General features: G+C 39.8%; 1 protein-coding gene across 1 annotated transcript; it reads left to right on the forward strand.

The window, feature by feature from the left end:
- Positions 1-3780: 3780 nt before the first annotated feature.
- Positions 3781-14822, forward strand: LOC115201641 (zinc finger protein 664). The gene is made up of 2 exons (XM_029765441.1): positions 3781-4114; positions 12214-14822. Exons 1-2 carry the CDS (start codon positions 3919-3921, stop codon positions 13317-13319), a joined length of 1302 nt encoding a protein of 433 aa, XP_029621301.1. The 5' UTR covers positions 3781-3918; the 3' UTR covers positions 13320-14822.
- Positions 14823-15171: the final 349 nt, after the last annotated feature.

A 15171-nucleotide genomic window follows, 5' to 3' on the forward strand; every position in this document is an offset into this window, starting at 1 on the left:
ATATTTTGTTTTGTATTCAATCAGCAAAACAATGTGTTTCAATGTATAATTTTCCAAAACTGGAATGAATACTTTTCATAAAAAATAAATAGATATGGTACATCTCACATAATCAAAATATATGCTGTTTGCCTTATCAGTTTTCAATATATTCTCTTGTTCACTAGATGCCAGTTACTTTGCAGTGCATCAAAGTTGTCCAGGTCCTGAGGCAGCAAAGCATCCCCAAAGCATCCCACTACCACCACCATGCTTGACCGTTGGTATGAGGTTCTTACTGTGTTTGTTTTTTGGCAGACATAATGGGACCCATTTCATCCAAAACGTTTGCATAAGTTTGCCAAGAAGCACCTGGATGATCATCAAGACTCTTGGAAGAATGTTCTATGGACAGATGATTCAAAAGTTAAACTTTTTGGATGACATGGGGTCCCATTATGCAAGCATGGTGATGGTTTGGGGATGCTTTGCTGCCTCAGGGCCTGGATGAATTGCCTTATTAGAAGGAACCATGAATTCTGCTCTGTATCAGGTAATTCTACAGGAGAATGTCAGGCCATCTGTCTGTGAGCAGAAGCACAGTTGGGTCATGCAGCAAGACAATGATCCAAAACACAAGCAAGTTTACATGAAAATGGCTAAAAAGCAACACATTTTAAGTTTTGGAATGGCCTAGTCAAGGTCCAGACCTAATCAATTGAGATATGGCAGGACTTGAAATGAGCAGTTAATGCTTGAAAACCCACAAATGTCGCTGAGTTAAAGCAGTTCAAATCAAATTTGACTTGTCACATGCACCAAATACAACAGGTGTAGAGACCTTACAGTAAAGTGCTTACAAGGCCTTAACCAACAATGCAGTTAAGAAAAATAAGTGTTAAAGTATTTACTAAAATACAATTTTTTAAAATAAATAAAGAATAAAAATGCATGCAAGAGTGGGCCAAAATGCCTCCACAGCGATGTGAGAGACTGATCAACAACTGCAAGAAGCATTTGGTTGCAGTCATTGCAGCTAAAGGTGACACAACCAGTTATTGAGTGGAAGAAGGCAATTTCTTTTTCACACAGGGGAATTGGGTGATGCATGACTTTGTTAATTAAAATAAAAATGATTTGTTATTTGTAAACTCAGGTTCCCTTTATCTAATATTAGGTTTTGGTTGAAGATCTGATAACATTCAATATACAAAATATGCAAAAATAGAGAATCTGAAAGGGGGCAAATACTTTTTCACGGCACTGTATGATATGGTCTTTAGAGTGGACTCGGCTTGTAAATTCAAGGTAGGTTTTCCATGAAAATATTACACAATACACACTGCACCATTCTACGACATCAATCACCTGAATAGGGCCTGAAACACACATCTTGTGTCTGATTTGTGAAAACCACTCTTGTAAATGAGTGGGGAAAATACTTTAGGGCAGGGAGAGGTGAGGAGGGCTACGTCATTTCTAATCATGTACAGTTTTACACTTTGGACTCTTCTCTGACACCTCCGCACTCGAACATTGACCCCCTGTGCTAGCAATGACTCAAGTATTTTCTTTAAGCTTAACGTTTTCATTAAGCCCCACTTTAAGCTGTTTGACCACAGTTGTGAATTCTGTAATGAATGTATTGTAATGTTTTTAAAATTGCATAACTGCCTTTATTTTGAAGGACCCCAGTAGCTGCTGCCAAGGGGATCCATAATAAATACAAATACAAAAGACCAGCAACACTTCCTTTGACCTAGCTTTTTGTTCAAACTCTTTTGTATTCTAGGGATTCTAGTGAGTAGACTGGACCCTGGTTTTACGGACACAATTTATAGTTTTTTTCTGTACAGTGCTATACTTTTATGTGATGTATACAGTAGGCTACTTAAGTATCAAAAGTAAATGTAATTGCTAAAATATACTTAAGTATCAAAAGTAAAAGTATACATAATTTCAAATGCCTTATATAAAGCAAAGCAGATGGCACCATTTTCTTGTTTTTTTTTAATTTACAGAGAGCCAGGGACACACTCCAACACTCAGACATCTTTTACAAATGAAGAATGTGTGTTTAGTGAGTCTGTCAATGACAGTAGTGATGACCAGGGATGTTCTCTTGATACGTGTTTGAATTGGACAATTTTCCTGTCCTGCTAAGCATTGAAAATGTAAGGAGTAATTTTGGATGTCAGGGAAAATGTATGGAGTAAAAAGTACATTATTTACTTTAGAAATGTAGTAACGTAAAAGTTGTCCAAAATATACATAGTAAAGTACAGATTCCCCCCCCCCCCCCAAAAAAAAAGTAGTACTTTAAGGTATTTTTACTTAAGTACTTTACACCACTGGAAATATGACTACCTTGAAAATGTAAATATTTCCTCAATTTGGTACTTGAAAAGTCCTTGTAATTATTGTAGCCAATTTACAAGTTCTCCTGCTGAATTATAATGATGCATGATTTCATTTTTGATCCGTTTTTGTGAGAGATGTGGCCACTTTCCTTTGTTTCCTGCCGCTTCAATTGGAGGGTGTTGCGGTAAAACCATGTGCGGTTATTATGAGGATAACAACATGTTGGCTTCAACAACAAGTTGGCTTCAACTTGGCTTTCCATACAAATCCTTCCATTACAAAAGGAACCCATTTTAGTCGCTTTCTCATTCTAAAAACAGCAATGGTGAGAGTGAAATGGTGAGATTAATTGATCTGCACTTTTCACACCAAAGTACGTTTATCTCTAGGAGAACGCGTCTCCTTTCTGAGCGGTATGACGGCTGTGTGGTCCCATGGTGTTTATACTTGCGTACTATTGTTTGTACATATTATTTTCCATGATGTCAAGCAAAGAGGCACTTAGTTTGAAGGTAAGCCTTGAAATACATCTGCAGGTACACCTCCAATTGACTCAAATGATGTCAATTAGCCTATCAGAAGCTTCTAAAGCCATGACATCATTTTCTGGAATTTTCCAAGCTGTTTAAAGGTACAGTCAACTTAGTGTATGTAAACTTCTGACCCACTGGAATTGTGATACAGTGAAATAATCTGTCTGTAAACAATTGTTTGAAAAATTACTTGTGTCATAAACAAAGTAGATGTCCTAACCAACTTGCCAAAACTGTAGTTTGTTAACAAGAAATTTGTGGAGTGGTTGAAAAACGAGTTTTAATGACTCCAACCTGAGTAGAATGGACCCCATTTTACTGCGAAGCAAAGTAACGTACAGATTATTTTGTATGGTGCAATATGCATGTCCAATATGAAAATATTGGATTTAACTTGATGAGCCGACCCTACTGTTGGGGGTGGTGCTTCTGATGGTCCTGGCATGGTTTCGAGGCCTGTTCAGAAATCTTGTGCTCATGAATATGCGGTGTCAAAGGACACTTGATAATGAATCAAGTTGACTTCATAGCTTTTATTGGTAAGTTTATCAATACGACATGGGTTGTGGAAAGCAGAAACGCCAGGTTGAAGATTATTGTGGAGATGGCAAAAGAGATATTGGGGTAAAATATTTTTTAATTTTTTATTTAACCTTTATTTAACTAGGCAAGTCAGTTAGGAATAAATTCTTATTTACAATGACAGCCTACAGATGTTACTGTTGAAATGATTGTTGACATGCTGAACAATCTGAATGGTGGAGTGTTTCAGCCTGATATATAGCAAGTTTAGCGGGTTTGGGGGAGGGTGTGTTAGAAGAGGGATTTATTTGGTTTTGAATTTTATTTTCATGGTGGTACAGAATTGAGGAGATCATGATTGATCGTACATTCCAGCACAGTAGGGGGCGGCATGCACTCAAACGATTGTTTGCGGACCGCCATGATACCATAGAAGCAGCGGCAGTAGCCTTGTGTCCGACCGTAGCTAGCGAATCTTGCTGCAAAAAAATAACTTCTCCATCTCATCCCTTTCCTTCCTAACATGTATAAACTACAGCTGCTTAATCTGTTCCTCAACGAAAAATTAATCGCAGTTCCTGTGGAGATATCCGTGGCAGTTAAAAAAACGATAGCAGAGCACCAGGAAGAAATCTGCCGTTTGAGACGGGCAAATGAACGTTTACGAAGAATCCTGGATTTGGTTTTCAAACCAGAGATAAAGTTGCATAGATTAGCAGGTTTGTGACTATATATATATCTATTTGACTTTCATTTGACATTTAGCCCAATTTTAGAGGCTTTGCGTACCACATAAATCAGCCATATACTGACAGTGAGGCACACGGGAGTATGGTATATGGCCAGTCTGACAGATGTTATTTCTATGTAAAATATTCTGCAACAAGTTGTTTTATGGCTCAATGGTGGATCTATTCATCATTATTTAAGGGCTGTTATTTCATGACGCAACAAGGAGTGCTCGGATACAGCCATTGGCCATATACCAACGACCCCAAGGGTTCCTTACTGCTATAATAAACTGTTTACCCAAGTAATTAATTAGAACCGTCAAAAGTTTTGTCATACCTGTGGTATATGGTCTGATTTACTTTGGCTTTCAGCCAAGCAGTATTCAGGGCTGAACCAGGTTTATAATTGTAAACAAATCCCCTTTGCGCATGTGCATAATTATAGATAAATCTGACAGGAGAGTTTGAGTGATGAAAGTTGGACAGAGTATCTCAGTCTCTGAGCAAGACACACTTGGATGAACATAAACTAATGTTAGGCTATTTTCCTGCAATTGTGCTCGTATGTGCCAGATGTTGAGACTAAAAACCATTATAAATGGTATCCTATAGCCCCTGATAGGCCTACATCTAATTTTAGATGATCTACAGTAAGTAGCCTAGACAAGCTGTCGGCCTGATGTAAATTGAATGATCTAGCAGCTTGCTTAGTTCAAATTAACAGACTAATTTATTCCACATGAATAGCGAGGCGATTTCGAGGTAAGAAGTGCTTGTGTTTCCCAGTAGCCTGCTGGAATAGGCTACTGAGGATGGGGTCATAATTTCAATCTCTGAATTAAATATGAATAATATGTTGCTACCATGTTGTGTTGCTACCATGCTGTGTTGTCATGTGTTGCTGCCTTGCTATGTTGTTGTCTTAGGTCTCTTTATGTAGTGTTGTGTCTCTCGTCGTGATGTGTGTTTTGGCCTATATTTATATTTAATTTATTTTTGTCTTTTTTATCCCATCCCCCGTCCCCGCAGGAGGCCATTTGACTTTTGGTAGGCCGTCATTGTAAATAAGAATTTGTTCTTAACTGACTTGCCTGGTCAAGTAAATACGAAGGGAATATACTTTTATTTTTCTCCCTGTAGTCTAATCTGACTACTGTTACCATCAATCTAATGCGTTCTAGCAACTGATCAACAGTTGCGATAGAACTTTGATAACTTCCAATTTAATTCATTAAACGTCCATTAAAATTCGCATAATAACATAAGGCTACAACAACAATACACTGAAGTTACAGGCTACTTATTAAATTGGTTTGGCAGCTCCATGTATGCTACACAAGTGGCACAAATGTATTTACAATGAAGCCATTGATATCGTCATTTCCACATTTATTGTATCAAATGGTAGCCTAAAATGGCATATAAATTAATAGTTTACTTGATGGCCAACAAAGGCAAATGTATAATTTTCCACATTTTAATGTCAGTTTCGTTGAGGATTTAACAAATAAAAAGAACCACAGGAGGGAGTGCCATAACTTCCATTTCACATTTCCACTCGTGCAGCCCCCAAGAACTTAGCATGCATAAAACATTTAGCTCTTTAATTACTTGTTCCTTTTATTTCTTATTATTTGTATTTTTAAACGGCATTGTTATTTAGGGCCTCGTAAGCAAGAATTTCATTGTACGGTCTACTACACCTGTTGTATTCGGCGCATGTGACTAATAACATTTGATTTGATACCCTTTTCCAGTAATGTCAACATTAGACTGCAGTTTAAACCACCTCCTAGCGGATTTATGTAACGCGCTCTAGTGCGCCAAAACTCGTTTTCCAGTGCTTTGTCTGCACTATTTCTTGATGTGCATCAGTTCTAGCGTATTAATATGATTTACGGAAAAAGGGTTTAAAATAGATGTCTCCGTAATGACAATCTAAAGAGCCTATTTACAACTGGTAAAAAGTTGTCATGAGGTGCGCGCATTCTCCTTATGCTCACGTGACTCAGCCAATAGTTGTAGTTCTCTCTCAACAGACACGCCCCTCCGGCCCTCCCCGTCACCCACTCACTCCTGACAGGAAGCAGCAGGTCACAGTGAAATATACATTTATTTTAAAGAGAAATGCCATGGCAGCCGCGGTGCAACTTAGAAATAGCCCAAAAACCAGCAACCCGCGACCAATACATTTTCACCCATGACATCCTTTTTAAAGTACCCCAATTTGCGTGAAAACCAAGAATATGGCAACACTTCTCTGCTGTGGTTTTCTCCTCTTTTTGAAAAAGGTCAAAGGTAATTACATCAACTAAAATTGTGACTCTTGTTTTAGTTTTTTAAAAGTATTTTTGTGGTAATGGTAAAAGTGTAATGATTTGAAAATCAAGATTCCATACGCTTTAAGTTTGTCTAAATTCAGAAAGTGGCCTACTTTGTCTGTCCATATATTTATTCCATTGCTGACAAAGTCTGTTATAATGTCGTGATCCAAGCCCATGCTTGCTATTATTATTTATTCTCACCCAGGCATGTTTACTAAACAACAGATCATTAGAACATAAAATTACAAATGTAATTACCTTCATCTAAATATGTGTCTGGATAAATGCGGTTAGAATTAACCAACCTTCATCTAAATCGGTGTCTGGAATAAATTCAGGCAGTAGTAGCCAGCCATGCATTAGGCTTTGTTCAGTGGCGACTCGTCATTCAGGGCAGGTGGGGCAGAACCACACCAGTTTAAAGTCCCACCTGTTTAGCTAAAAAATATATATATACATACATACACACACATTGCATTCGGAAAGTATTCAGACCCCTTGAATTTTTCTATATTTTGTTACGTTACAGCCTTATTCTAAAATTGATTAAATAAATGTTTTTCCTCAGCAATCTACACACAATACCCAATAATGAAAAAGAGAAAATTAGTGTTTGGAGATGTTTGCAAATGTATTCAAATCAAAAAACTGATATACCTTATTTACAAAGTATTCAGACCCTTTGCTATGAGACTTTGAAATTGAGCTCAGGTGCATCCTGTTTCCATTGATCATCCTTGAGATATTTCTACAACTTGATTGGAGTCCACCTGTAGTAAATTCAATTGATTGGACATGATTTGCAAAGGCACACCTCTTTTATAAGGTCCCACAGTTGACCGTGCATGTCAGAGGAAAAACCAAGCCATGAGGTCGAAGGAATTGCTCGTAGAGCTCAGAGACAGGATTGTGTCGAGGCACAGATCTGGAGAAGGGTACAAAAAATGTCTGTAGCTTTGAAGGTCCCTAGGAACACAGTGGCCTCCATTATTCTTAAATGGAATAAGTTTGGAACCACCAAGACTCTTCCTAGAGCTGGCCGCCTGGCCAAACTGAGCAATCGAGGGAGAAGGGCCTTGGTCAGGGAGGTGACCAAAAACCTGATGGTCACTCTTGACAGGGCTCTAGAGTTTGTCTGTGGAGATGGGAGAACCTTCCAGAATGACAGCCATCTCTGCAGCACTCCACCAATTAGGCCTTTATGGTAGAGTGGCCAGACGGAAGCGGAGAATCAGTAAAATAAATTACAGATTGCTTGGAGAGTACTAAAAGGCACCTAAAGACTCTCAGACCATGAGAAACAAGATTCTCTGGACTGATGAAACCAAGATTGAACTCTGGCCTGAATGCCAAGCATCACGTCTGAAGGAAACGGGGCACCATCCCTATGGTGAAGCATGGTGGTGGCAGCATTATGCTGTAGGGATGTTTTTCAGTGGCAAGGACTGGGAGACTAGACCGGATCGAGGCAAAGATGAATGGAGCAAAGTACAGAGAGATCATTGATGAATCTGCTCCAGAGCGCTCAGAACCTGGCAAAGGTTCACCTTCCAACAGGACAATGACCCTAAGCACACAGCCAAGACAAGGCAGGAGTGGCTTCGGGACAACTCTCTGAATGCTTGAGTGGCCCAGTCATTTACATTTACGTCATTTAGCAGACACTCACTCTTATCCAGAGCGACTTACAGTAGTGAATACATACATTTCATGCATTTAAAAAAATATATATATATACATTTTTTTTGTACTGGACCCCCCGTGGGAATCGAACCCACAACCCTGGCGTTGCACACACCATGCTGGCGTTGCAAACACCATGCTCTACCAACTGAGCCACAAGGAAGGCTCAGTTGGAGTCCGGACTTGAACCCGATCGAACATCTCTGGAGAGACCTGAAAATAGCTGTGCAGCAACGCTCCCCATCCAACCTTACAGAGCTTGAGAGGATCTGCAGAGAAGAATGGGAGAAACTCCTCAAATACAGGCTGTAATCGCTGCAAAAGGTGCTTCAACAAAGTACTGAGTAAAGGGTCTGAATACTTATGTAAATGTGATATTTCCGTTTTTTTATTTGGAATAAATTAGCAAAAAAATGTAACTGTTTTTGCTTTGTCGGTATGGGGTATGTGCAGATTAAGGAAAAACTATTTAATCCATTTTAGAATAAGGTTGTAACGTAACAATGTGGAAAAAGTCAAGGGGTCTGAATATTTTCCGAATATATGTATATATATGTATATATATAAATATATTATGTGTGTATATTATGTTTTTGTTTACTTGTTGCCTGTTTTTCATGTTATTTTGACATAAATACGTGTCACATATCAGTTTGCAAACAATGTAAAAAATGTTTTGAGTTAATAAAGCAGCATACAAACATGTTCCCTTTTTGCTTTCTTGAGTAAGGCCGCTCCAAAATGCAGGCGTTTCAGCCTAGCTCAGTGCTTTCTGTGATGTAGGGTCAGCCAGCAGGAAAATACAGAGCGTAGGTGTTTAATCTTCTCTAGTTGTGCCGTGATTGGTGGACACTGCGTCACCGCAAAATCTACAGAGCTTGAAAGTTCAAGCCCACTTGGGTGCTACCATAGAGTTACATTAGAAGTGCCCATCCAAGAAGGCTCAAGGTTATTGGATTGGCCACAGATAAATTGAAGTCAATTCATGTTATATCTACCGTAGCTTTGATTGGACTGATCATGTCAACATCATACTTATAAATTCTTAGCTAGCAAGCTAGACAAGCAGTCATCATCATGAATCACATCGACAATCTACTGGCAAATCCTTTTTAATCCTTGTCATATGAAGAGAAATGATAGATAAAATGTAGTTGGAAATTGCAAATTCAACAATGAGTGGTTTGGAAAGAATCAGTGGCTAACTGCAAGCGATGCTAAGCAATCCCTATTTAGCTTCCCCTGCCTGCTATTCGGTGGAGAGGGTGTGTGGTCCAAGTCTGGGCTTTTCCTAGCTTAAAAGGATTAACATTCACACGCATCACCATGGGCCAGAAAAGGTTGAATACATTGGCCATACTGTCAAGCCAGTATGACTTCTTCTGCGTTCCAAACAACTGGAAACTCAAAACTGGGAAATCTCAGATTTCAGTGAGTTCAAGACAACGGGGAACTCTGGGAGGAAAAAATTAGCTCAGACTGGGAAAATTATGTTTTGAACGGTCATCCAAAAAGTCGTGAACTCAAGCCTCTTTCTAGATCTCCGACTTGAAGATCACTGACGTCGTGATTCGAGCTTGTTTTTTCCAGGTTCCCAGATGTCTTTAAAACACCATAAATCCAGAGAATGCCAGTTTCGTGACAAAATGTGCCTGCAAGAAGGACCGCTGCGCCACCTTCCTGTTCAAGTGAGAACAGCACACCTGTCGCTGGGGTGGTTTAGTGGTTAGTGTTGGACCAGTAACCGAAAGGTTGCTGGATCGAATCTCCGAGCCCCTGAGCAAGGCAGTTAACCCACTGTTCCCCGGGCGCCGAAGACGTGGATGTCGATTATGGCAGCCCCCCGCACCTCTCTGATTCAGAGGGGTTGGGTTAAATGCGGAAGACACATTTCAGTTGAATGCATTCAGTTGTACAACTGACTAGGTATCCCCCTTTCCAATTAATGTCTTGTATGCTGCTGAATAAATTATGTAATATGCCAGGGAGGTATGTATACTGTAGTTAAGAAAGTAATACTAATTGTACATTGTGTAGTAAGCTGTTAGCCCATGTGCCTCACCCTAATCATTTGGTCCCTTTCCCCCTCAGAACTTAGCCTACTATTCTGACTTGGTTGTGCACATGTTGTCTAGCCTGTTTTAGAGAGATGTCATCAACAAATATTGTAAGATCTTTCATTGTCTGCTTAAACGCCCCCTTTATTTATCCTATGGTTCTGACTTGGTGTACAGGGAGAATACTGTAAGAACATCCCATGTTCTGAATTATGTCGCTGTACAATTCAAAAGTCTTAATCAAAATTACGGATTGCTTCTTATCCGCTCATCGTTCCCTTATGTCATATTTGTACATCTCAATTGTCAGTAGAGACCACATTTGTTTAAGCAAGTCAGCCATATAAGATGTTTTTTTAAAAGGCCGTAAATGAGGCTGAATTAACTTTCGCTGCCGGACAAGGCTCCTCTGATAGCCAGGTGTAGCGGTGGTAAGGATTCACTCCGTTGTGCTGAAAAGAAAGCTTCTGTTTGAACAGCTTTTGGTCACCGTTATAGTGTAATTAATGTATTGTTTAGTGTTGTGTTTTACTGGCATGCATCTTTTTTTAAAGTTGTTTGCCCCACAAAGATTTACATTCTAAAATCTCCACAGATTTTGTTTAAAGTCCTACGTCAATGTGACAAACAGGCTAATTCGCTCGCTAGCTAGCCATGTAGTTTTTACATTTTGTTTTAGATTCGTTTTTTTGTATGTTGAAGCCTTTTACTGAGGAGTGGCTTCCGTCTGGCCACTACCATAACGGCCTGATTTGGTGGAGTGGTGCAGAGATGGTTGTCCTTCTGGAAGGTTCAGAGGAACTCTGGAGCTCTGTCAGTGACCATCGGGTTCTTGGTCACCTCCCTGACCAAGGCCCTTCTCCCCCGATTGCTAAGTTTGGCTGGGCGGCCAGATCTAGGAAGAGACTTCTTCCATTTAAGAATGATGAAGGCCACTGTGTTATTGGGGACCTTCAATGCTGCAGAAATGTTTTGGTACCCTTCTCCAGATCTGTGCCTCGACACAATCCTGTCTCTGAGCTCTACGAGCAATTCCTTCGACCTCATGGCTTGGTTTTTGCTCTGACATGCATTGTCAACTTTGGACTTTATTATATAGACTGGTGTGCGCCTTTCTATATCATGTCCAATCAATTGAATTTACCACAGGTGGACTCCAATCAAGTTGTAGAAACATCTCAAGGATGATCAATGGTAACAGGATGCACCTGAGCTCAATTTCAAAGTCTCATAGCAAAGGGTCTGAATACTTATGTAAATAAGGTATTTATGTTTAAGTTTGTAAACATTTATAAAAACTTGTTTTCGCTTTGTCATTATGGGGTATTGTGTGTAGATTTATGAGAAAAACATATTTAATCAATTTTAGAATAAGGCTGTAACGTAACAAAATGTGGAAAAAGTCAAGGGGTCTGAATACTTTGCCTATACTTACAGTGTATTCAGAATCTATATCGAACCTCCAGCGGCATAGCTAAACTGGTAAACATGTTTTCAACCAACCTCTACTTGGCAAATCTTTCTTCATTTTGGATTCGGAAGGCACTGGGTGTCTTATACACACCTGTTTCGAGTTGCAGGTGGAACTCCGATAACCAGAGAATATTCATAACAATATTTAAACCACTTTTTGTGTGAGGAGTTCCCTCGCCAATTTAGATGCCGGACGTCTCGCGTTTCCCAACGTCTTTGCAGGAAGTATTAATTTCTAAGTGACACGGCCACATGTAGGAGATGACTCAGGGTGCGTTCATAAATTCACTCTGGCTATCTACTCCGATTTCAGAGCACTCTCGTCTGAGTGTGCTAGAGGCTACCAATTTCACAGCAAAAACTGTTATTCATAATCTATATTTTAGGTCATTTTGTATTAAATTGTATCTAATCCGTTTCTGAAAGTGTAAGCCTATTATATTTTACTGGGATTCATCGTGTGTTCAGTCCAATAATCAGTCAAAGGTAGGTAGTTGCCCCATTTCTTGTCACTTTTCAGTGTTTTCATTTTGCTCTTTCTCCCCTCCAGACCTCCAGCAACTCACTCTTTCTGAAGACCAGCAGCACTGTGAGCAGGAATGGAGCGCCAATCTGGGGCCGGTGGAATCTGATGCCGTAGAGTCTATATGGGACTCTATCAACATCATAACGGTAGAGAACCAAACAGAATCAGAAGACGAGAGCAACAGAGAGTCCCAATCAACCAGTGACTATCAGCCCCACTCTGATGTAAACCCAGACAGTGACAATGAAAAAGTGGATGGAGTGGTGAGCAGAATACCACTGTCAAGGTCAAAGAGGGGAAGAGGACGGCCAAGGAAACACACCGCTGAGTCGCCTGATCTGAAATGTGACGTGTGCGGGAAATTCTCGGCGACAGCAGCGAATCTGAAAAGGCATCGGCAAAATCATCACAGTGAAGAGAGACCAAGAAAAGAAACCAGTGGATTGCCTGATCTAAAATGTGACGTGTGTGGAAAATGCTTTACGGCAGCACGTAGTCTGATGAGGCATCGGCAGAATCGGCACAGTGATGAGAGACCATACATGTGTGACACATGTGGACAGTGTTTCACCCTGAACTGCTACCTGACCCGGCACATGAAGCGTCACACAGAGGAGAGACAACATTGCTGCACCGAATGTGGCAAATGTTTCTTTCACAAAGAGAACCTGGAAAATCATATGGGTGTTCATAGAGGGGGGGCTTTTAAATGTGATGTGTGTGGAAGATGCTTGACGACTAAAGGTGGTCTGAAATTTCATCAGAAAAAGCACACGGAACAGAAATCGCATCGGTGTAAAGAATGTAGCAAAGCCTTTTTCTGCAGGTCAAACCTGAAAAAGCATATGAGGATTCACACTGGGGAGAAACCATTTTGGTGTAAAGAATGTGGCAAATGTTTTGGTGAGAATGGAAGCCTGTCAAAGCATATGATGACTCACACCGAGGAGAAACCTCATCGCTGTAATGAATGTGGCAGATGCTTCGGTCTGAAGGGAAACCTGACAGTTCATATGAGGACTCATAGAGGTGAGGGAGTGCAATGTCATTTGTGTGGAACTCACTTGAAGTTAGCATCAAGTCTAAAAAGACATCTGCGAACTCACAGAAAGAATATTCATAATGACTGAGAACATGTAAAAATCCTTTGTGTAAAATGTGTTAGTTGAAAGATACAATATTAAGAAGACATACCCCTCAGGTCACTGCTCTTGGTTAAAGGTACTGTCTGAAATCTGGGAATCTGTTCAATGGTCAATTCCATTGATGTAGTCGCCTATTAAGGCATCGATCATTAACTAAGCCCAAATGTTTTACTTTATTTTGTACATGGTTACTTTTTGAAAATAAATTAGGTAGAGCCCAGAGAAAAAGGATGTTTATCCATTGTTCTTTGTCAAGTAGAGATGTAGCCCACATAATATACACATTATTATTTTAACTTCTATGGCACTTTTCATGACCGAAAAAGCCTAATTGCAGTTGAGGCAGTGGTGTGGTCAATTCTAGGGATGGGCATTTGAACTTTAATACTTATTACATTTCTGTTTAATTGTTATCATTTAATTATATGGTAGCACCACTTGAGCCAGGAGTCTAAAGACACAATGGAAATGTCATTACCTCTGTTCCTCACTTATCCCATAACACCAGCATTGTCCTCTCCACAGGAGAGACTATGGGGACTTTTCTGACCAGCATCCAGACAGACAGATTAGCTGATCAAATACTTACATACTTTAACAAAAGCCTTTACCAAACCCTTAACCCTATTCATTTACAAAGTTCTCTTCCAGAAATGACATGTTTTGTTTAAACTGACCGGTTTTGTATTATAGGGACTGTAGTGAGTAGACTGTACCCTGGTTTTATGGACACACAAACTGATGCATTCTAACTGCAGGTGATATTGGGAGAGTATGTACATTATCCTGTGCTGCCTACATGGCCGCATGTACTCTTAAATCTCTGCCTGGCCACCAATCGGAGCCTGGTTCCTCTCTAGGTTTCTTTCTAGGTTCCTGCCTTTTAGGGAGTTTTTCCTCACTACTTTGCTTCTGCCTCTGCATTTCTTGCTCGGTGGGGTTTAGGCTAGGTAACTACTGTAACTGTTAAGCACTTTGACAACTGCTGATGTACATTTACAAATACAGTACATTTGAGTAGGATGGCTTACACACCACTACCTATGTGTTTTTATTCTTAGATTTGTTTTAAATTAGTTTTTATTTGTAGATGTCTGATCTGTGCTTTTTAAGATCCTATTCTAGATGTTTTATTTTCTTACCTTTGATATTGAACAGTGCATTGTTGAGAAACAGCTTTTAAGTAAGCATTTCTCTGGATTGTTTTAGAATTTACACCTGTTATATCCTGTGGACCAGACCATGACTAGCGTATTATGGAATCCCTGGACAACCCTAAGAACTATAAGTTTGCCATCGACACAGATGGCCACGTGGTGAAAAGGACTGTGCTGCAGTGAGGTAGACACTGCAGCACAGTCATTTTCACCACATGGCCATTTTTGTAGCGGGATGGCTTCTTCTATGAGGTTAAACGGTGGTTGGCATTCAATTTGTTGCATTACCACCACCTACTAGACTGGAGTACAACTCCCTTATACTTTACTTGAAAAAGAAAAATGTACTAAATAAATACCCTACAATCTAACACTATACTCACTAATTTCAAAATTATATGAAATTAAATTAACACCCCCCTACTCCACTAATTAAATATATTTATTCCTACCTCATGCCATCACCCTGAAAGGATGGAACATCATCACTTAACACATCCTGTAACGCTTATGCTGTCAAGTCTCGCACACCCAAATACCTCTGCAGCTGCCACCACAACCTCCATTTCCAGAGACTTCCGATCCATTCCTGCAGTATGATTGATAACCATTGCTATAAATGCAAAAAGTCCGATCTTACTGAAACTTATTTCACTTTTTGGCCTATCCCTCTATACTGA

Source organism: Salmo trutta, chromosome 10 (genome assembly GCF_901001165.1).
Source record: "Salmo trutta chromosome 10, fSalTru1.1, whole genome shotgun sequence".
NCBI lineage: Eukaryota > Metazoa > Chordata > Actinopteri > Salmoniformes > Salmonidae > Salmo > Salmo trutta.